Source organism: Ahaetulla prasina, chromosome 6, assembly GCF_028640845.1.
Source record: "Ahaetulla prasina isolate Xishuangbanna chromosome 6, ASM2864084v1, whole genome shotgun sequence".
Lineage (NCBI taxonomy): Eukaryota > Metazoa > Chordata > Lepidosauria > Squamata > Colubridae > Ahaetulla > Ahaetulla prasina.
Window position 1 is genome coordinate 8,279,631 of NC_080544.1, and position 23,690 is coordinate 8,303,320.

The 23,690-nt window shown below is 38.8% G+C and overlaps 1 protein-coding gene across 1 annotated transcript; it reads right to left on the reverse strand.

The window, feature by feature from the left end:
* Nucleotides 1–1,866: 1,866 nt before the first annotated feature.
* On the reverse strand, nt 1,867–21,415 carry LOC131201173 (pituitary homeobox 3-like). Its single transcript, XM_058188857.1, has 3 exons — nt 21,310–21,415; nt 10,025–10,230; nt 1,867–2,504 (listed from the first exon to the last, which is right to left on the reverse strand). Exons 1-3 carry the CDS (start codon nt 21,413–21,415, stop codon nt 1,959–1,961), a joined length of 858 nt encoding a protein of 285 aa, XP_058044840.1. The 3' UTR covers nt 1,867–1,958.
* Between the last annotated feature and the right edge of the window lie 2,275 nt (nt 21,416–23,690).

Sequence of the window (23,690 nt, forward strand, 5' to 3'; positions counted from 1 at the left end):
TATGATTAGAGGCACATGTACTACGATTGTAAGCTCCACGAAATTAAGAACAGTGAAAAAATGGTTGTCTGGATCGTCCTGGAAACCAATAATTGGAAGTTGTTGCCTGCATGTGGTCAAGGATAAGAGACTCCATTTGTCTAATTCAATTGATTACTTCTATTCAGTTGCAGACCTAATTTTTCTAGAAGTTAGGAATTGTTGCATACAAATAGTGCTTGTTGCTTCTGCAATAATCAAATGCGAATGAGATGCTCGGGCATTTTTCTTGTTTGTCTTTGGGAACTTAAGCCATTGCACAATGTGTGTGTTTATAATAGCAATAGTACTTAGTCTTATGTACCACTTCATAGTGCTTTACAGCATTCTCTAAGCCAGTGGTTCTCAACCTTTATAGTGCTGTGACCCCTTTAATACAATTCCCCACGATGTGGCGACCCCAACCGTAAAATTATTTTCGTTTTGAATTTATCGTGCCTGAAGCCGTATTGGCTAGCGATCTGAACTGCTTGCGATTGCCTTGAGGACGGAGGCATTAAAGCAGAGACTCCTCCCCTATTAAGTTTATCGTGCCTGAAGCCAGATTAGGCTAGCGATTGGGAGTGATTGCAGCTGGCTTGAGAAGGAGACATCAGAGCAAAGATTTCTCTCTTTTTTAATTCATCGCGCCTGAAGCCGAATTCGGCTAGCGATTTGAAGAGCCTGCAGCTGGCTTGTGAAGTCAACCACTGGAGCGTGATTCTTCGACTCGCAAGTATACTTCTCATATTTCCGATGGTCTTAGGCGATCCCTGGCAAATCGTCATTCGACCCCCAACGGGGTCGCGACCCACAGGTTGAGAACCGCTGCTCTAAGCAGAGTCAGTATATTGCCCCCAATATACTCATCTTACTGACCTCAAAAGGATGGAAGGCTGAATCAACCTTGAGCCGCTCAGAATCGAACTCCTGGCAGTGGGCAGAGTCAGCTTGCAATACTGCATTCTAACCACTGCGCCACCATGGCTCCTAAGTAATATTTCCTGCTTGGTAGAAAATGAAATTGCACAGGGAAATGAAATATAGTCCACATACCTATTGGTTTTATACATTTAAATAAGTATCCTGTAGAACCAAGTGGTTTTGTTCCAAGTTTGATGACTTGTCTATTTTCTCCAAATATCAGGGCTCTTTTGATAACAAATTAATAGCTTCTATTTCAGTCATGGCAGCCAGAGATACCTAGGACCACATCTATATGTTTCTTTGTCCTAGATCTTCCACATAACTCATGGCATGTCTGCACATAAATTTCCTTCTCGTGCTATCAAATTACTTTTGGCAATATTTTGTTATGATATGCTATTTTTTTTTAAAAGGAAACCAAAAGCTTTACCCAGAGCATTTCATGACAAGCTTTTATGAAATATACATACAGTAAATCCAAACCTGGTACTTCAAGTACAGAATCTAGACTTCCTTATGTAAGCAGGAGTCAGATCAGCGGTGAAATCCAGCTGGATCTATCCAGCTCACGCGAACCAGTAGTGGCAGCAGGAGGAGGCTCCCCCACCCGCTGGGACATCATTACGTCCCGTTTTTGACCCACTGCACATGTGCAGAAGAGGCGTGCATGAGCTTAGCACACGCGCAAGCACGTTCACGTTCTCAAACCGGTAGCGAAGGTAAGTGCATTTCACCGCTGAGTCAGATGTATAAAGCACAAATTGCAGTCATAAATTATGAGCAGCGTCAACCATTTCCCTGGGTATGTTGTCACCATCACCGGATGAGAATTCAAAGCTTGGCAAAAAAAAAATCCTCTGTCTGAAATGAATGTTCAGTGAGTAAAAATATATACTTTACAAAAAACGATAGTAAAACATTTGTTAACAGTATTATAAATACATCTTTTCTGCAATTCAGCTGCAGGGGAAACATAGTTTCTGCTAATAGTTCATAATTAGCGGTGGAGGTTCTCATACTGATCTATCCACTGCATACTGACATGGGCTCAGGCTGGAGGGTGCCGTCTGCACTGCTGGGTAGGTAAAGTTGGCGTGTTGCTTTGCCTTCAATCGCAAGCTAGCCAGGCTCGAGTTACAAGTATCCCTATACATGTAAGGATTGGCTGTGGATGCATAGGGACAGGTACTGGATGGAACGGCGGAGTTAAGAGACGGGCTGTTCAGATTGTTAAGGCTTGGGCCTGGCACACCCGTCACTGTTGAAGGAACCATTGAGGAGGGCACAGACATGGATCCTATGGAGCCGGATGTTGAAAACATGGGCTGGGAAGAAAGGGCATTGACCGACATGGAGTTGAAGAATGGGAAGCTCTTGGTTGATAACGTGCTGGCAGTAAGTCCTTTGGTAGCCCAGTTATTATAGGAATAACTACTATACATTTCATCATAAGGTTGCATCAGTCCGTTGAACTGAGCTCCAAAACTATTCTTACAAAGTTCTGCCTGTTGATTTCTTTCCCGCTTCCTCCATTTGGCTCTGCGGTTCTTAAACCATACCTGTAAAAAAGAGAGAGAGAGAGAGAGAGAGAGAGTTCTTGTCATAACGTTACACAGGGCAACATGTTTGCTTTCCATATTTCTGGCCTTAGATGCAAAGAACAAAGGAGATGTCAAGATAAGGAGATATTTTGCCTAAAAAGAACATTCTCTGGCCTAGCCTAGAAGAATTGGTGCTGCTCATAAAAGGAGACTCCACTGCAGATTACGAAAGTAAGCAATCAGAAAGCAAGACAGATCTACATGTTCCTTGCATGATTGCGCTTCATTTGTTCTTAAAAAGCAGATCTCCTCTTTTGCAGATTGCTGCCATGGCATCCTGAACTGAGCATATGGGGCTGCTCTACCTCTTCTGACTTTCCAGACAGAAGCTCCTCCTCTATTAATTATCACTACTTCAAGGGTTACTCAGATCACAACCTATATTTCCTTAACATCCGCATGGTTCCCATTAGTAGTCAGAAGTGATTAGGTGAAGGTTTGTTGGGGTCATCTGATTAGGGTAATAAAGAGCTTGGAGTATAAGCCTGCTGCAAAAAGAAAAAGTTTCAGGTTGAGAATAATCAGTAAAAAAAAAATATTTTTGAGTTTCTGAAACTTTTTTATTTATGAGAATAGAATAGAATAGAATAGAATAGAATAGAATAGAATAGAATAGAATAGAATTTTTATTGGCCAAGTGTGATTGGACACACAAGGAATTTGTCTTGGTGCATATGCTCTCAGTGTACATAAAAGAAAGAATAGAATAGAATAGAATAGAATAGAATAGAATAGAATAGAATAGAATAGAATAGAATAGAATAGAATAATAGAATAGAATAGAATAGAATAGAATAGAATTTTTATTGGCCAAGTGTGATTGGACACACAAGGAATTTGTCTTGGTGCATGTGCTCTCAGTGTACATAAAAAGAAAAGATACCTTCATCAAGGTACAACATTTACAACACAAATGATGGTCATAGGGTACAATTTAACACTTAATGATACAACACTTAATGATAATCATAGGGTACAAATAAGCAATCAGGAAACAATTAATATCAATATAAATCATAAGGATTACCAGCAACAAAGTTACAGTCATAAGTGGAAAGAGATTGGTGATGGGAACTATGAAACGATTAATAGTAGTGCAGATTTAGTAAATAGTTTGACAGTGTTGAGGGAATTATTTGTTTAGCAGAGTGATGGCCTTCGGGAAGAAACTGTTCTTGTGTCTAGTTGTTCTGGTGTGCAGTGCTCTATAGCGTCGTTTTGAGGGTAGGAGTTGAAACAGTTTATGTCCAGGATGTGAGGGATCTGTAAATATTTTCACAGCCTTCTTCTTGATTCGTGCAGTATACAGGTCCTCAATGGAAGGCAGGTAGGTAGCAATTGGGATAGATATATACATGGTTTATATGGCTCCAGATATGTGTGGTGACCAATAGTGTGCTTTTCCTTTTTAAAATGTATGGTGCAGTACAAGTCAAAGATAGATTCTTTTCTTTTTATACTGGCTGTTCTGATTCTGTTCTATTCTAAATATATTAAAGGTATTTTACACTGTGAGACAAACATGTAAGACAGATAGATGACAGTTTATGTTTCATTGACAGTCTGGAAACTTCTATCTCTAACTTGAGCAGCATATTTTAATATCTTGTCTGCTAATAAGTAAAGAAAACCAAATTTAATAACATTGGCCCTTAGTAATAATTCTGTTATGTTTTGTTTATGGCCTTGTTTATAGTCTCTGCTCTGATTCTTTATCATCATGTAACAATTGCTAGAATGCTTTCTCAATTGGTAAATTTGAATTTATCTTTGGTTTTGCTACAAATGGAATAAGATTCTTATATTCTCAAATCCTTTGATAGTTGTGACAAAATAAATACAATTAACCTGAATTTAACTCATTCACATTATTTTAAGTTCCCTACTAAACAATTTTCTTTGGAAGAGACATTCTTTGATGCACATTTACCTTTTGAGAATGATCGATTTAATTTTCTTCACATCATTGAACTTCATTATTCTTTAGAATAAGGAAATTCAGAATTAATCTCTACTTTAGGCACCACTGAAAAGTTACTATTTGACGCCTCTGCAATTTAGACAGATTTATTCAAAAGGTTTTGGTTCCTTTGCTGATCATAGGTTTCATGAGTGGAAAAAGGACCAATTTGAATGGCTTTATGAGTACTAAGCGTACAAAATTACATATCATATCGAAGATCATGGTTTTATCAATCCAAAAGAAGGACTGGGAAAAGGGGAGCTACTCTGTGTCATATTTGAGAGCTTTCTAAGTTCCTATCCTATGCAATCCAGCTTGGCTGTTCACTTATTAACTGCAAGAGTCCAGGTTATCAAGCATAGTAGTACCGTGTTTCCCCAAAAATAAGACCCAACTAGAAAATAAGCCCTAGCATAATTTTTAGCATGTGCCTAATATAAGACCTAACTCCAAAATAAGCCCCAGTTAAGAGCCTGCCCACTCTATCCCACCGTCTTTTTGATTGCGGCCACAACGGGGCAGGTGCCATGAGGTGAGGTGAGGCAGGCAGGGGGAGTGGACCAACATCCCACCACCTGCTTCGCCTCGCAGTGGCGTCACACACAGCAGCAGCCCCGTCTAGCAGTAGGAATGTCTCTTTGGCTGTTTCTTGATTGGGGTATCGCTTACTTGATTGTTGGTCTGAAGTTGACCTTGGAGTGAATCTATGCTGATCTGAGTGCTGATTACTGGTGATTACTCTCTTGATCTGGTTGTCTAGACAAAATACAAAGATCTGCAAATAGAAGTATAACAACTATGACAAAAGAAAGTGAGGGTAGTAGACAACCAGATCAAGAGAACTCTCAGTGACCTCACTAAGAAAGGCCAAATTACCAAAGAAGAACAGTGGCGGATAAGAAGCAATGGACCCATCCTCCCATGCTTCTACAGACATCTCAAAATACACAAACCTGCATACCCCTCCATCCAATCGTATCTTTAACAGGGACCCCTACATATAATGTTGCAAAAGAACTAACAAAAAAGCTTGAGCATCTCACAAGAGGAAGCCAATACTCCGTTAACTCTCAGGGTCTTCAAACAATCAGGGATGTGGCTACAGATGAGGACCAAATCATGGTCTCATTTGATGTCATAGCCCTGTTCACATCTATAGATCCAGAAATTGCAGAAAATATGACTTCAGTAACAGAGTTGTTAATGCCTGGAATGCACTACCTGACTCTGTGGTCTCTTCCCAAAATCCCCAAAGCTTTAACCAAAGACTATCTACTATTGACCTCACCCCATTCCTAAGAGGTCTGTAAGGGGCCTGCATAAGAGCACAAGCGTGCCTACCATTCCTGTCCTAATGTTCCCTTTGATTGTATCCAATTCGTATAGTTATTTGATGCTTATGCTTATATATACCGTTGTGAAAATAAATAAATAAATAAATAAATAAATAAATAAATAAATAAATAAATAAATAGCCAAAGAACCCATGACTGCATTGCTTCACAGTACACCTGACTTCATTGAATTCATGAAGATCAAAACACCCAGGATTATGGATCTCAGAAGAATCCTCTTACCTCTGCTTAACTGAATACTTCCAATTTGATGAACAAATTTACCAACAAGTTAAAGAGACACCTATGGGATCACTGCTCAGGATTTATAGTGAAGGTCCTCATGCAACATCTAGAAACCATAGTACTTCCAGAAATACAATCTAAAATATAGATTAGATATATAGATGACATCTTCACCATAATAAAAAAGGACCAATTAAAGAACACCCACAGAACCATCAATAACATTTGAAAGGAATTCAGTTTACTAGAGAAGAAGAAAACAACAACTTGCTACCCTTCCTGAACAGCAGAGACCACAACGGCAAACTAGAAACACAAGTCTACGGAAACCTCACCCATAGTAATCAGGTGCTCGGCTACCAAAGCAACAACCCAATCTGCCACAAGAGAAGCTGAGTAAGGACTTTATTTAAATGAGCCCAAACATACTGCAACAACCCAGAACAGCAGAAAAAGGAAATGGAACATCTCTACAACACATTCCAACAAAATGGATACCCACACAACTTTATCAAAAAGTCCCTGACCACTCAACCCAATACAGCACAACCAACACAAACCCTAAAAAGAATTACACGGCCATACATCAAGAGTATCTGAGAAACCACAAATAGATTACTGCAACCACATGAAATCATTGTAGCACAGAAGCCAACTAAAGCCCTTCAAAACATCCTAAGCAAACCAAAAGACCCAGAAACTCCAGAAGAAAAAAACAGGAGTCATCTACAACATACAATGTAAGAACTGCAACAACCACCATATAGGACAAACACACAGAAGACTGGCAGACCAGAAGGCATGCCAAAAATACTTTAATCTCACAACATATAGACAGATTTAACCATAGTTTTAGTTGGGAAAAGGTTGCTCTGAGGATTGGTTTCTGATTAGATTGAAATAGGAGGTTCTGCCTATAATTTGCAATTTAAGCTTTGTTTCTGCTGATCTTCCTGGCCATAACTGTTATTTGCTGCTTTATTATTTCCAGGGCTTCCTTGATCTTCCTTGTTGTTAAGTGGTATTTCCTTATTAGGTATTCTTTGGTCTTCTTGCTCTTCAGCTTCTTTTGTTTCATTTGTTCTAGCTTACTGACATCTGGTCTCATCTTGATAATCTTATTTTCCAGCCTGGTCTTCCATTTTGATGACATTGGCTTTTTTCCTTCTTTGCTGACTTTTGCATCCCAGGTATTCTGTATAACTGCAGCTGTACTGTACATTAGTTGGTTTGTTTCTTGCAGTGAGCTAGTCCTTATATTTGATATTACAATATTGGCATCTTATCTTTTAGGGGTCATGACCAGGGGTGTCAAACTCAAGACCCGGGGCTGGATCTGCCCTGAAAATAGCAAAGGATTGGCCCGTGGTGCCTCTGCTAGCAAAAATGAAGTTCAGGAGGTCTGCGGATAGCCGTCTTGAGCTCCATTTTCACTGGCAGAGGGTTGCAGGAGGCCATCGCAGCTGAAAACACAGCTCGTGAGGGCCGCAAGCAGCTCTTCTGAATTCCATTTTCGCTGCCGGAGCTCTTGGATCACCACAGGTGCCCCCGACATGAGTGGCCATACCCACCCTGCCCCCCCCACCGAGGTCAAACAAAACCCTGATGCGGCCCTCAGTGAGTTGGCCACAGAGAATTGTCAAATTTGCCATGGCAAGTGGGCCGTTTAATGCTTGTGTTAGCTGTTTTTCTGGAACAAGTTTAAGTGCAGGCAACCTTATTCTCTTGTTTTGTGCTGTTCTAGATGCTCAGTTATTCTTTGTTTTAATTCTTCAACTTCTTTAGTTAGATGGCTTTGTTTTTTCCCAAGCAGAGGAGAGGGTTCCTGCTGCAGAAAGAAATTCTACAGCTAGGTTGGCTTCCTCTATTGCCAACTCCCTCTGGTTTGCCTCTATAGTCTGAGTTACTTCTGTCAAGGTTTTGATTTCTTTGCCTTGGGTAGACTTTTGCAGTTCTTCCAATTCCGTTTATATGAATTCTTTATTTTGTATTATAAATTGATGTTGATCTACTTATTATTCATAATAGAATTAGTTAAAATAGTATTTTTTAAATTATTGTAATATAATGGTTGATGGTTGATGAACAATCTGAAACTTCATGAAGGAGTCAATGAGCTGAAGAGTTTAGGAACCCTGCCCTAAAGTAATTGTTGCTACCGAGCAAAAAAAAGGAGGAGCAAGAGCAAAGAAGAGAGATGGGATGAAGAGATTATTGATTGAAATCTTAGAGAAGGTGATAAGTTACTAAAATTGTATTTGTCTTGATGAACGGAGAAGTCATTTCCTTATATATCTTTTTTATTTTTTCCTCCCTTTTTTCTCTATGCACTTTTTTATTTTCTATTTTTCTTAGTTTATGTTACCGTAGTTATCTTTGACTTTTTAGATTTAAAAAATAATATTTTTTAAAAAGCCACACTTTATAGTATGCATTCTTTGACAAAGTGACAAAATTAGTAGACCAGAGGAATGCTGTCGATATAATTTACTTGGACTTCAGTAAAGCATTTGATAAAGTAGACCATAACCTACTACTAGATAAAGTAGAAAAATGTGGGTTAGACAGCACCACCACCAGATGGATTTGTAACTGGCTGACCAACCGCACTCAACGTGTAGTCCTCAATGGAACTACATCCACATGGAAGGAAGTATGCAGTGGAGTACCCCAAGGCTCTGTTTTAGGCCCAGTACTCTTCAACATCTTCATCAATGACTTGGACAAGGGGATAGATGGGGAACTCATCAAATTTGCAGATGACACCAAGCTGGCAAGAGTAGCCAACACGCCAGAAGATAGGCTCAAATTACAGAAAGATCTTGACAGACTTGAACATTGGGCACTATCTAACAAAATGAAATTCAACAGCGAAAAAAGTAAGGTTCTACATGTAGGCAAAAAAAAAAATGCACAGGTACCGTATGTGTGGTATGTTGCTCAATAGTAGTACCTGTGAGAGGGATCTTGGAGTCCTAGTGGATAACCATTTAGATATGAGCCAGCAGTGTGCAGCTGCTGCTAAAAAAGCCAACACAGTTCTGGGCTGCATAAATAGAGGGATAGAATCAAGATCACGTGAAGTGTTAGTGCCACTTTATAATGCCCTTGGTAAGGCCACACTTGGAATACTGCATTCAGTTATGTTTGCCACGATGTAAAAAAGATGCTGAGACTCTAGAAAGAATGCAGAGAAGAGCAACAAAGATGATTAGGGGACTGGAGGCTAAAACGTATGAAGAACGATTGCAGGAACTGGGTATGTCTAGTTTAATGAAAAGAAGGACCAGGGGAGACATGATAGCAGTGTTCCAATATCTCAGGGGTTGCCACAAAGAAGTGGGAGTTGGGCTGTTCTCCAAAGCACCTGAGGGTAGAACAAGAAGCAATGGGTGGAAACTAATCAAGGAGAGAAGCAACTTAGAACTAAGGAGAAATTTCCTGACAGTTAGAACAATTAATAAGTGGAATGACTTGCCTGCAGAAGTTGTGAATGCTCCAAGACTGGAAATTTTTAAGAAAATGTTGGATAATCATCTGTCTGAGATGGTGTAGGGTTTCCTGCCTGGGCAGGGGGTTGGACTAGAAGGCCTCCAAGGTCCCTTCCAACTCTGTTGTTGTTATATTGTTATAGGAAATACTTTTAGTTGTATTTTGGAGAAAGGGATTTCCCTAGCTACATTTTCTAACAGAGTTCACTGTAAGAGGTATTGTGATAATGTCCCTCTGTTTTAAAAGTATACTATATAATGCTTCATTAAAATCTTAGGAATATATTCTTTAGATAAACTTTAATTGCCCTACTTTCTCAAAAGGGAGGAAGGCACAAAGATACAGTCACATGCAGAGGCATGTTGTGCTATCTGGCTTTTTATTCAGCCTTTTCCTTCATATTCTGGTCATTTTCAAGTAAATTAAAAAGAAAACAAGTGTACCCGAACTCTGGCTTCCGTCAAGTTGGTCCAGACCGCAATCTCCTCTCGGGTACTCATGTCTGGATACCGATTCCTTTGAAAAGTGGCTTCTAGCTCCTGTAGCTGCTGGCTGGTAAAATGAGTTCTCTGCCTACGTTGCTTCTTTCTCAAGGAGCCGTCCTCAGGAGTGGAATTGTCAGTCTGATTCTGCTGGGACTTTTCGGTGTCTACGGAAGCAAAACCAAGGAATCCATCACAGATCTTCACAGTGGTCCAAGACAATAATTTTCCTTTAAACATCCCCACCAGTGAAAGTGATATTATTAAATGATGATCTCTTTGTGCACAATTGCTCAATACCTACACAAATCATTTGCTTGAACGGAAGACAATTTTGCAGGTATGCCGCTGCCCATACAGTACATGGTTTATCACAAAGACTGATCCTTTGGATAAGGCACGTGGTGGCAGTGCAAAACAGTGACTCCCTCTTTCATTTCTTGCTCTGAATTCTTCTTAGCGATCATATATGCTTCTGAAAAAAGTGAAACCCAACTTGAGGAATGTTCGTGAGTAAACACTGTGAATTGCCTAGATCTATTGGCGTTTTGTGATTTGAAAAAATAACTTTTTAACCATCGTGCAATCAGGAAAAATATATCTATCTGAAGAAGTAAATTACATGTTAATGAACATATCGAATCCTTTCTGATTCCTGATTTTTCTGAATGTCTCGCGTGAGAGGAAGTAGGTATTTTTTTTGCTTTAAAGAAACCCAGGGGAGAAACGTGTGTCATGGAACGTTGAATGACCTTGGGGATCAGGATAAGGGGAAGAGATGCTGCCCAGGAAAACTCGGATAAGAGCCAAGAATCCCAGTGGCTGAACAGTCAAAAAAATCAGTCAGCTTCAATCACAACAATACACGAGCACACAATAGATTTAAGCTTAATGTGAACCACTCCAGTCTTGATTGTAGAAAATATGACTTTAGTAACAGAGTTGTTAATGCCTGGAATGCACTACCTGACTCTGTGGTCTCTTCCCAAAATCCCCAAAGCTTTAACCAAAGACTATCTACTGTTGACCTCACCCCATTCCTAAGAGGTCTGTAAGGGGCGTGCATAAGAGCACCAGTGTGCCTACCGTTCCTATCCTAATGTTCCCTTTGATTGTAGCCAATTCGTATGGTTATTAAATACTTATGGTTATATACAGTATCTGCTTATATATCATATAGTTATTTCATGCTTATGCTTATATATAATGTTGTGACAAATAAAATAAATAAATAAATAAATAAATAAATAAATAAAAGCAGCCCAAGAAGGATCTGCCCTAATGGATCAGATGGTTAAAAGTGGCGGTGGGAAGTTTGTATCTTCCGACTTTCAAGATTCTCTTATTGTAGCCTTACAATATAGTAGAATTAGCTCGTCTAGTTGTGTTTCCTACTTGGCCTTACCTGGCAGAGTTGACAACATTTCACATCTTCCAGACCAGAATTTGAAAATTAGTGAGATCTTTTAAAAATGGAACAACTGCAGAATAGTAGTTTTATTTTTTACTCTAAATACCGTTTTGTTGTTCACTTGGGCTATTTAGAGCTGCCACCTTTATGGTCTCCAGATACAAGGTGGCTGTGAGCACAGCCCCAAATTGAAAATTTAAAAATGCAACCAATTTCAAGCTGGGGAAAAAAAAGAGAATTATATAGATACTGCTTCATCCAGAGGCAAACACTTCTTTTATTTGATAGATATAAAACATCTTTGCTGGTATTGCAAGGTATTTATTATTCTGTCTTTATATTTAGGAATTCAAAGTTGTGAATTAGCACCATTGCTATTTTGGTCAGGTCTCTTCTTATAATTAACTTGTATTCAAAGACGCAAATTGATTATATAGTTCATCTCAATAATAGTATAAAACCAAGTGCCTCTACATCCAAGCCTAATAATAGTAACAACAAGAACAATAATTAGGAGGAACCGGAAGTGTCACAGCATGACTGGCTGGAAAATAGCAGGCTCCGATGTGCCTTGCGAAAATCCAGCCAGACAAACTGCTACTGGGGGGTCTTCAGACTGGAACTATCTTGGAGGGACTGTGAAGAAAGAGAGGCACCTCGGGTGACCAAGAAAAACAGACAAGTTCCTCAAAGGGTCAGAGGCAGCTCTTTGATCCAGCGGTGGGGGAGGGGTGCCATTAAAATGACTGCTCTAAGCTGGGGCAACTGGAATAAGATTTGTGCAGGAGCGATGTTTGATTGAATGATTGGCCAACTCACAGGTAAAAAGAAACTTTCTAAAAGCTTAAAAGAGGTCCCGATGTGAAATAAGCAGCTAATTGCCACTTGGGAATGTTAACTGGAGGGAGAAGAACAAAGAGGAAGTTAAAGGACTAAAGCCCAAAAAAGAAAACTTTCTACCTCGACTTAAAACTGGATCTGGAGAAATAAAAACAATACAGGGAAAAGAAAACTGAGAGAAAGCACTTTTTAACAATATAAGGAAAAGAAATTGAAAAGAAAGTATTTTTTATGTGGATTTAAATGTACTACTTGGTTGCCTTGGGATTTGTGGATTGGAGAGAGGCATCTGCTAATGGAAAGAAAGTACTGCAACGACTGCTTTGACTACTGTGAGAAATATTAAGGAGTATTTGTTTAACAGTTGGTTCTGACTTTGAAAAGAGGTGAAAAAGAACAAAGCCTTAAATTGGAATGGACTAGAACTGGATGTTATTTGGAAATAAAAAAGAAAAGAGAGACACTAAATGGATTTGAATTTGAACAACACATAAACTAAAATAAAAAAATTTTTTTGAATTGACAATATGGAATATTGAGAATATGAGGAATTAATGGAGATGTTTAAGAAGGTGCAGGAAGTGTTTAAGGGTAATAAAGAAGCGGAAGCCTGGTTAGAATATAAAAAAAGGAAAAAGTGAATAAAAATGAGAAGCAAGAACATGATGTTGAAGGGAAAACAATTGAAGATAAAAAGATAAACAATTACCCTGCGATTGACAGTGACAAAAAAAAATGGATAGGGGGGAATATACCTCAAAAAAGAAGGAAAGAGAAAGAAATGGGAAAAGATTGAGGGAGAATTAAGAGAGTAACAATCTTAAAAACTAGAGAAAGGATTCAGGGGGAAAGATACAATAAATATAAAAAGAAAAAAAAAGAAAATGAGAGAATGAGAGAAAGAAAGAAAAATATTAAGAAATGGAATTCTGGAGCGACCCAAAGAAAATGGTTAAAAGGGGAAGAATAATGGATAGAAGGAAGGGAATTAAAGCGTTTATTAGTTTGTTTAAGGAAATGGTGTTAGGGTTAGGGTGGTGCAACAGGCTAATGATGGCGCAACAGGCTAATGCAGCCTATTATTAACAGCAACTGCTTGCAATATTGCAGGTTCAAGCCCCACCAGGCCCAAGGTTGACTCAGCCTTCCATCCTTTATAAGGTAGGTAAAATGAGGATCCAGATTGTTGGGGGGCAATAAGTTGACTTTGTATATAGTATACAAATGGATGAAGACTATTGCTAACATAGTGTAAGCTGCCCTGAGTCTTCGGAGAAGGGCGGGATATAAATGCAAAAAAAAAAAAAAGTAGTAGTAATTGTATGTAAGAAGCAAATTAGAAGAAGTATATCGCTTATAGTAAAATGGATCAGCAGATGTAATATGAAATGTAGATTGGTTTAACTATGAAAATAACTAAAATTAAGATACAAAATTGAAATGCTAGTAAATGAGGAAAATAATTAATGGATGTTGGAATAAGAAATTAGGAATTAAAGAAAATAAGAGGTGAAAGGTCAATTTATTTAAAAGGTTTCAAGATAAAAATGGAATAAGTTGAAATACATAGTTAATAATCAAAAAATGTGATGGGGCTTTTGAGAAATATATTTAATAAATGGAGAAAAAATCAGGGTTGCTCAGATACCATTGTGGAAAATATTGAATTGAAAATGAATACAACAATGGAGAGAGAATGGAAAGAGGAGTAGAGGGATAGAAGGCAAGGAGAAGAGAGGAAAGAGAGAGAGGAATAGAAGAAAAGGAAAAGGAGAGGAAGAAAGGGAGGGGAAATAAGAGTATGGGAGAAGGTTGGAAGGGAGGAAGAAAGGAAGAGGGGGAGAAAGGAAGGGGAAGTAGAGTAGGAGTAGGAGAGGAGGAAAGAAGAAAGTAGAAAAGGATAGAAGAAGGGAGGGAAGGGAAAGAGAGGAGGGAGAAGAAAGATTGTTGTAAAATAAGAGAGATGAAATGGTAGAAAGGCAACCCCAAACATGTTCAGATTTATTAGGATGAAGAACGAATTAATAGGAAAGTTAAAAGAGAATATATATGATTAATAATGGATAAGACAAGATATCTAATTGAAATAATGTTAAGAAATTAGGATTTGAGGGTGGATGGTGATATTGTTTATATAATAAGTGTATATTATATAAAGTGTATATTATATATAATAGTGTATTAAGATAAAAAAAGCAAGAAAAAAGAATATTTTGGCAGAAATTGTAACTATGTAAAATGTACTTGGATATAACAAGTTGTGTAAGACATGATCTGGTCAATACTTCGTTCATAAAATACGTGGGGGTGTGTGAAAGAAAAAAACAACTTGATTTTTAAAAACAACAACAATTGAATTTGAATTTATTAGACCTGAATATCCTGATTTTGCAAAAAACCACCCTACTTGGAACTGCCTATATATTCAGACACTACCTTAACATCTCTCAGGTCCTTGGTTAGGATTTGAACTATTACATTTTTACCAGTCCCAGACTGGTAAATCTCTGAATCAAATTGAAGATTAACAACAACAACGATGTATTTGGAACAGCTTACTTGTTGCGGCCATACCTTGAATATAATTAAATAAGAACATCCAAACCACCCCAGGTGGTTAGGAAGGACTTAATATGTGGACAAAAATACCAATCCAATCTAAACATCTAGCTGGTTATATAAACCAACCATAAAACAAAACTGACATTCTGGACAGGTTCGAGCCCGGCCCAAGGTTGACTCAGCCTTCCATCCTTTATAAGGTAGGTAAAATGAGGACCCAGATTGTTGGGGGGGCAATAAATTGACTTTGTAAATATATACAAATAGAATGAGACTATTGCCCTATACATTGTAAGCCGCCCTGAGTCTTCGGAGAAGGGCGGGGTATAAATGTAAACAAACAAAAAAAAAAAAATACCAATCCAATCTAAACATCTAGCTGGTTATATAAACCAACCATAAAACAAAACTGACATTCTGGACAGAGGTAAAACTGGTAAGGGAAAATCCAGTATGTTTTAGGCTGGAGAGAGGATAATCATGTAAACCTATTCCAGCCTCCTAAAGCATCAAACACAACCTCAAGTATTTTTTAATTTAGAATGATAGCAAGAAAAAACTAAATATTGAGTTATAGATATATAAAGGTTCTGCATTATTTTATTACCAGTGACATCGACAGGTCAGAAATGACTGGAGCACACACCACACTTCATTTTGGACATTAATACAATTGAGCGTGTCCAGAAATATTTTACAAGAAGAGTTCTCCACTCCTCTGATTACAACAAAATACCTTATGCCACCAGATTTGAAATCCTGGCTTTAGAAAATTTAGAACTCCGCCACCTTCGACATGACCTGAGTTTAACTCATAGAATCATCTGTTACAACGTCCTTCCTGTTGAAGACTACTTCAGCTTCAATCGCAACAATACACGAGCACACAATAGATTTAAGCTTAATATGAACCGCTCCAATCTTGACTGCAGAAAATATGACTTCAGTAACAGAGTTGTTAATGCATGGAATGCACTACCTGACTCTGTGGTCTCTTCCCAAAATCCCCAAAGCTTTAACCAAAGACTATCTACTATTGATCTCACGCCATTCCTAAGAGGACTATAAGGGGCGTGCATAAGAGCACCAGCATGCCTACCATTCCTGTCCTAATGTTCCCGTTGATTATATCCAATTCATATGGTTATTTCATGCTCATGCTTATATATATGCTTATATATTGTATATGTTCTGTCCTCCTCCGCCTCCATCCGAATGATGGCTTAATTAGCCAGCACTATCAGCTCTGGCGACAAAAGAGCCAGCGTCTGCCAAGAGCCCTCGTTATCTTCCACGACACTGGTGAGTCACAAACTTCAGCTCTAGTCAATCAGTGGATTTGCCTGTTACAAAGAGACACAGCAGCTCTGGCTGCCTTTTATATCCTGTGGGGTGTGGCTCCATGACTCAGCACTTCCTGGGCCTGTCCCACCCCTGCTTCTGTTGTTCCGTCCTCTCCTGCCTACGAAACCTAGGATTCAACCATGCCTGATTGCTGTCAGCTGGGTCTGCAGGCGTGGCCTGGGGGCGGAAAAGAGTCAGGAGAAGGAGGCCTCATTATCTCCTCCACCTGGCCTGCCTTTGGCTCCTGGAGCTGAGCCAGGGAAGCTGGTGCTCCTGAGGTAAGTACTGACGGCCCTTCCCCCTCACTGTCCAAGTCACTTTCTGGCAGGGGGCCTGGCTCCGAGTCACTTTCTGGCAGCAGAGCCGGCTCGGGGGGCGCAGACACAACAATATAGTTATTTCTTGCTTATGCTTATATATACTGTTGTGACAAATAAATAAAATAAAATAAAATAAATAAATATCGCCTCTTTAAATGAGCACATGATGTATGTCATGCACATTAAAAATGGACAGGATTTCAATCACCCAGTCACACCCATCATTCTGATGCTCTTGACAAACACACTTGCACACTCTTACCCTGCAGACATTTCTGAGTGGGTTAAGATTTCATTCTGTTGCAATAAAGATGATAAATTAGCTGAGTTCTGTTGGGAGTCCTCTGCCAAGTCTCTCTGACACTTAAAGGCAGTGGTGGGATGCAGCCAGTTCGCACCACTTCAGGAGAACCGGTTGTTAACTCTCTGAGCAGTTTGATGAACTGGTTGTTGGAAGAAATCATTAAGGCAGAGAACCGGTTGTTAAATTACTTGAATCCCACCACTGCTTAAAGGTTAAATGTGATTCATTTCTAAGCCCAAGTGTGAAGCCCGATAACAGATCACACGTGTCCTATGAAAATATTTCTTATTTGATTGAAAATGTTGCAAGAAAACAACAACAACAGGGGCCTTGGGTACTGGGAGCTTTACTACCAGGCTTCTGAACTTCTTTGGGTGAAAGAGTGGATAAATTTGAGACACAGAAGATTACTATTGTTGGAGGGACGTGATCTTCAATTGAGGTGGTGGCATGTTTTTTTGTGGTACGGGAAAAATACCTTACACCGATACTTTCAAAGACACTATGTGAGAAACGTTCTACTTTTAATATGGGAAAAAGTTAGAGCAAAAAATTATATGAAAACACCAGTCCGGCTTTCTAAGATGGAAGCATTGATACATCCAAACGTTGTTAATCTGGGAAAAATCGTAACATATAAAGACATTTTAAATGAAGAAGGGGAACTTAAAACTAGGCAGGAATATAGCAAAACCAAAGGATTTAACATGGTGGCCACACCTGCAAATACAATCTAGATATGAGAAAGATGCAAAGATAGACGGTTCTTATAAAGAGCCAACAACACTTGATCAGATACTTTTAGGGACAGATGAAAAACTAATAAAGAAATTATACAGTTACTTATTAACATCAAAATGGAAGATGAACAAGTGAAAGAAACAATGATAGTATGGGTGAAAAACTTTGAATATATTATATAACTAGATAAATGGCGAAAACCTTGGGACAGAAATTACAATCGACAGTGGCAACTTCTTATAAGGAAAACCTGTACAAAATGTTTTAGAGGTGGCACTTACCACTGGCAAGGCTAGCAAAAATATTTAAAAACATGTCTGCTACATATTGGAAATGTAACCAGACACTGGGCTCTTATCATATGTGGTGGACATACCCAAAGGCAAAACTTTTTGGGACAAAATACACATAGGGCTAGAAAAAATGATAAAGCTACATACAGACATAGCCAGAAATGTTCTTGTTAGGCATAATACCAGAAAGTTATAATAAAGGGAATATATATATATTTAATGCTTCACGTGTTGAGAGCAGCGAGAATTGTATTTGCACAATATTGGAAAAATGAGGATACCCCAAAGTTGAAAACATAATTAAAAAAATATTAGACTGTGCAGAAAAGGATAGATTGACATTAAAAATAAAAGGAAGAAACAGAATATTTTTCAACACGGGATATGTTTTATCAGTGGTTAGATAAAAGAGGTAGAAATTAGAAGATGAAAAATCATCATTATGTATAAGTAAAGGATGAAAAATTATTATAAATAAGTGAACATTATTACTATTATTTTTACTATTATCACTATTATCAGAATTATTGTAAACCTAAAATGACTCAGACAATACACTGTTCATTAAGCACCTATATATATTTAAGGAAAAAATGTATAAATAAAATTCAAAACGAAAAGAAAAAGAAAATATTTGTTATTTGTTTATTGGATTGGATTGGGATGTCACTTAACTCCAGAATGACTCTGCATGATTTACAATTTAAAAACAGAAAAACAATAAAGGAAATTTCTGAAGCCTTCACACCATATTGCATATATGGGGACGGGGAGACAAACTTTGGTGGGGCTTCATAGCCATCCCACTCCACAACTTGGGCGAATAGCCACATTTTTAAAAGTTTTCCAGAACTTCATTTGGGTGGGAGCTTCCTAGATCTCCAGGGAATATAATTTGGTTTGAATGAGTAATTTTTTTTTTTATTTGCATTTATATCCCGCCCTTCTCTGAAGACTCAGGGCGGCTTACACTATGTCAAGCAATAGTCTTCATCCATTTGTATATTATATACAAAGTCAACTTTTATTGCCCCCAACAATCTGGGTCCTCATTTTACCTACCTTATAAAGGATGGAAGGCTGAGTCAACCTTGGGCCTGGTGGGACTTGAACCTGCAGTAACTGCAAGCAGCTGTGTTAATAACAGACTGTCTTAGCAGTCTGAGCCAACAGAGGCCCTGAAAATAAACTTCCTGGAATAGATAGCATTGTTTAAAGGTCCTGAAGTGCATCGACTCTATCTGAACTTTCCATATGGGCAGAAACTATTGGAAATAGGCAGCCCCTCAAATAATCAGGCCCCATTCCATGAAGGGCTTTGCAAGTGGTAACCAGAATTTTGGACCAGTTCTGTGGTCTTTATTTTTGGGTAGGGCTTATATTAGACACACACAGAAAAATCAATCTAGGTCATATTTTTGGATAGGTCTTATTTTTGGGGAAACATGGTAGTGGGAGTCACTATATCGTATCTGCCATGTTTGAAGCAGAGATAAAATAGGCTGCCTGGAACAGAGATGCCTGTTGACCAGCTATACCCTGAATTACTGTAGACAATTACAATTGCACGATGGAAAAAAGATTATGTGAATCCTGGAAACATTTCAAAGTAGGCTAGACACTAGAGGAAAAAATGCAGAGGGAAAACAAACAACAGAGGTTTATCATTCAATATGTTGGAGGAAAAAGTTGCTTTTTCTTCCATTGGGGAGGTAAACCTTTTACAGCGACAATGTTTTCTGGAGAAAAGGTCAGGGATAATAGTTGAATAGTTGATCAATATCTGGTGGCTCAGATGGAAAGAATATTGAGAAAAAAGAACAGTTGGCGTCCAAGAAGCTGGCAGATTATTTAAACCAGGGGTCTCCAACCTTGGCAACTTTAAGCCTGGCGGACTTCAATTCCCAGAAATCCCCGGCCAGCTTTGCTGGCCGGGGGAATCTGGGAGTTGAAGTCCGCCAGGCTTAAAGTTGCCAAGGTTGGAGACCCCTGGTTTAAACTTTTGTATACATTTATGGAGGGGGGAACGCGGTGGCTCAGTGGCTAAGATGCTGAGCTTGTCAATCAGAAAGGTCGGTAGTTCAGCAGTTCGAATCCCTAGCGCTGCATAATGGAGTGAGCTCCCTATACTTGTCCCAGCTTCTGCCAACCTAGCAGTTCGAAAGCATGTAAAAATGCAAGTAGAAAAATAGAGACCAACTTGGTGGGAAGGTAACAGAGCCATTAATGGGTTCAATTGCATCAACAAGACTCTTTACTGTATTAGTTTTGCCCTAGTTTTCCTCCAAAGTGATGCATATAAGATTCTCTTATCTAATTTTCCCAACAGCAACCCTGTTAGGTAGGCCGAGGTGAGAGTGACTATCCTAAACTCACCAGTAAGCTTCCATGGCTGAAAATAAGCTTGAACCTGGGACTCCTGAGCCCCAGTTCAAGACCTTAACCACTGCAACATCTCCTTGAAAAGAAGGCTGGTGTTGTGCCTCGTCCTCCCTCCTCTCCTCAGCCGGGCCCCTCCCATCTCCTGCCGGGCCTGCTATCAGATTCAGAGTCTGATAATGAAGAGGAACAGCCTGGCATGCCTCCAGCCCCCAGCCCTGGCCCCATGCCTGGAGGGGATGTCAGGAATGAACAAACAAACCTCACTCACACGCAGCCATCAGAGGAAGTCAGCCATGGATTGGAATTGCCCGGGCCTGCTCCTTCCAACCCCTCCCTTTCTCAAACAGCAGAAGACAATCTAAAATGGGAGGATCCTCGCTTCCGGAGAATGGAGAGGCGATGTCAGCAAAAGGAAAGGTGGGGCAGGCCTGGATAAGTGCTGAGTCATGGAGCCACACCCCATGGCCTATATAAAGGATCTGCTTTTTGGCATTCCTTGAGTCAGGCAAAGTCTCATCTGGTTTGCTGAAGTCACACCTTGGATTCCTGCCTGCCCTGAGAAATCTGAAAGGAATTTGGCAAAGCTGCAGAGGCTTCGTGGCCACGCTTGATACAGACTTCCCAGACCCGGCCCTCAGAGGAGGAGTGGGACACAACAGCTGGTATACCACAAGTTTGTGTCTTCTATAGAAACAACAAAATAATGTATGCATTTAATTTCATTTTGACTAGTCTCACATAGAGCAAAACAGTGGACCTTTAGGGCAGGGGTCTCCAACCTTGGCAACTTTTAGACTCGTGGACTTCAACTCCCAGAGTCCCTCAGCCAGCAAAGCTCAGCTTGGTCCCATTTCCAGCTCCAAGTACATAAAGAAATAATTGAGGTTTCAATTATTTTCGAGAGATGAATTTATATAGTCTATTAAAGGTTCATTTTTAGAATTTTTCCAATACCGAATACAGATGAAAAAAAACACAAATGCACAGTTTCTCTTATTTAAGGAAAACCCCTTTAAAATAAGGAAGAAGATCTCTGTTCTCCTACTTACCATTTGCTTGCCCCTTGTGCCTGTGGGCATGCTGAGGTGTCCCGGATTCGGAGAGGGAAAGAGGGGGGCTCTGAGCTTCTGGATCAGTGAGCAAGTTGAACTCCATCTGCCTGGCACGGGTGCAGGAGAGGAACTGAAGAGATATATAGGGAAGTGTGAGGAGAGAGATATGCTTACCTGGAGGTAAATTAGTTTCATTGAGACTTACGTCCAAATGTTTACAAATTAGACCAGGGGTCTCCAACCTTGGTCCCTTTAAGACTTGTGGACTTCAACTCCCAGAGTCCCTCAGCCAGCAAAGCTGGCAAAGGGACTCTGGGAGTTGAAGTCCACAAGTCTTAAAGGGACCAAGGTTGGAGACCCCTGGCTTAGACCAACAGCATGAGCAAATTAACCAAATTTCAATTGACTCCAAAAAGGGTTTTCACAGTGAGGCTCAATCCTGGAAAAAATATATTGCATATAGATTGGCAGGCTAACATTTCATGTAAAGTTTTAAGCCATTTTTAAAATAGGGGGCAGTGCAGATGTAGCCTCCACTTTTAGAGTAATTTATTTCTGTATTCTCGAAAGATTAGAGCAATCGTATCATTCAATTAATACATGAAGTGTATTCAAATTATTTCTGTACACAGAAATATACACATTTTTAAAAACAATAAAACAATAAAAATGGGATTAAAAGTAATTCAATAAATAAATTGTGGAAGGCACTTGTTATATATGAATCTGCTCCAATTAAATATGAGGCTAGTTCTTTATATTCAATGCACTTAGTACAGATGATAAACGTTCTACAAAAATAACGTACCCCCTTCCCCAAGAAATCATACAGATAGTCCTTGACAGACAACCACAACTGAGTCCAAAATTTCTGTTGCTAAGTGAGACATTGGTTAAGTGACTTTTACCCCATTTTACGACCGTTCTTGCCACAGGTGTTGAGTTAATCACTGCAGTTGTTTAAGTTAATAACACAATTAATTGTAAAGTCAGTATGGTTACCCCATTGTCTTTGCTTATCAAAAGGTTGCAAAACCTGATCAGATGACCCTGGGACACTGCAACTGTTATGTCAGTTGTCAAGTGTCACATGACCATGGCGACGCTGCAATGGTTCCAAGTGTGAAAAAACGGTCGTAAGTTAATTTTTTCAGCGCAATTGAAACTTTAAATGGTAACTAAGTGAACTGCCTGTATTTCTATATTTAGTGCACCACTCCTTCAACTTTAAGAAGCAATCTTGGAAAACTTGGCAAACAAGTATTTTTTTTCCCCTGTTTTCCTTACATTTATAACATCAATCAGAATCATACAGTACCTCATTGTTCCTTAATTCCTGACTTGAAACATCGGAAGGCATTTCATCATTATGGATTACTATCCTAATTTTAAAATTTTATCTTAATTACAAAATATTTTGTACTGTTACCATACGAATTAAGCCATGTGATGATTTATATTTATTCTTGGGAACCAAACCATTGATTTGCTTTTCCTTCCACATTGCAGACCAGAGGAATGTGGGGGAGAAAAGAGATAATTCAGAATATTATGTTGTATTCTTTGTGATTCTGGATATGATATTTTAGTTTTGTTTTGACCCAGTAACAGTTTAACATGGATATTTGCTAGAGATTGTTCACAGTTGTAGGAAAACCTACATGAACTTGTTTATTCATAACATGGTTACTGAACATAACAGAGATCAAGAGCAAATTGAAATGAGTTTTGATTGAAAACATACCAAAACTGGAAAACTGGTGCAAGTTTAAACAAAGTCCATTCATTTTTTTACATAGAACTGGAGCAGTATAAAATATCAGAACAGTTTTTCTACACTTCTGATCATAATATATGATGATATATGACTTATATATGACTTCTGTAACATATAGAATAGAATAGAATTTTTATTGGTCAAGTGTGATTGGACACACAAGGAATTTGTCTTGGTGCATATGCTCTCAGTGTACATAAAAGAAAAGATACGTTCATCAAGGTACAATCAGATGACATTGATTGATCTGAACTGACTTCCAATTCGAGTTGCCAATATCTGGGCCAAATGTGCTCTTAAACAAGATATTCCCCAGTTTTTTTCTTCCTATCCTCTGAAATGAACAGATGTGGTTTGCAGTGAAGGAAAAAGGACATTTATTATAAGAAAGGGATAATTCACAATTATTCACAATAATTGCTCCTCTGTTCACATGGAGTTTAAACTTACTTGCCAAGTACATTGATGTCTAATATATCCTCCAATTCATAACTTTTTTGATTTCCTGATTCACAAGCAAGAAACAATATTTCCATGTTTAGTGCAAAATTAAAATACGTCAACAGAAATCCAAGATTTTAATATACACCCACATGTCTGT

Coding starts and splice junctions, on each gene's coding strand:
- LOC131201173 (XM_058188857.1), bottom strand. CDS start 21,415: ATGGAGTTCAACTTGCTCACTGATCCAGAAGCTCAGAGCCCCCCTCTT. Junction 10,231..21,309: donor GCACAAGGGGCAAGCAAATG/GTAAGTAGGAGA, acceptor TTGCTTCCGTAG/ACACCGAAAAGTCCCAGCAG. Junction 2,505..10,024: donor TGACGGAAGCCAGAGTTCGG/GTACACTTGTTT, acceptor TCTTTTTTACAG/GTATGGTTTAAGAACCGCAG.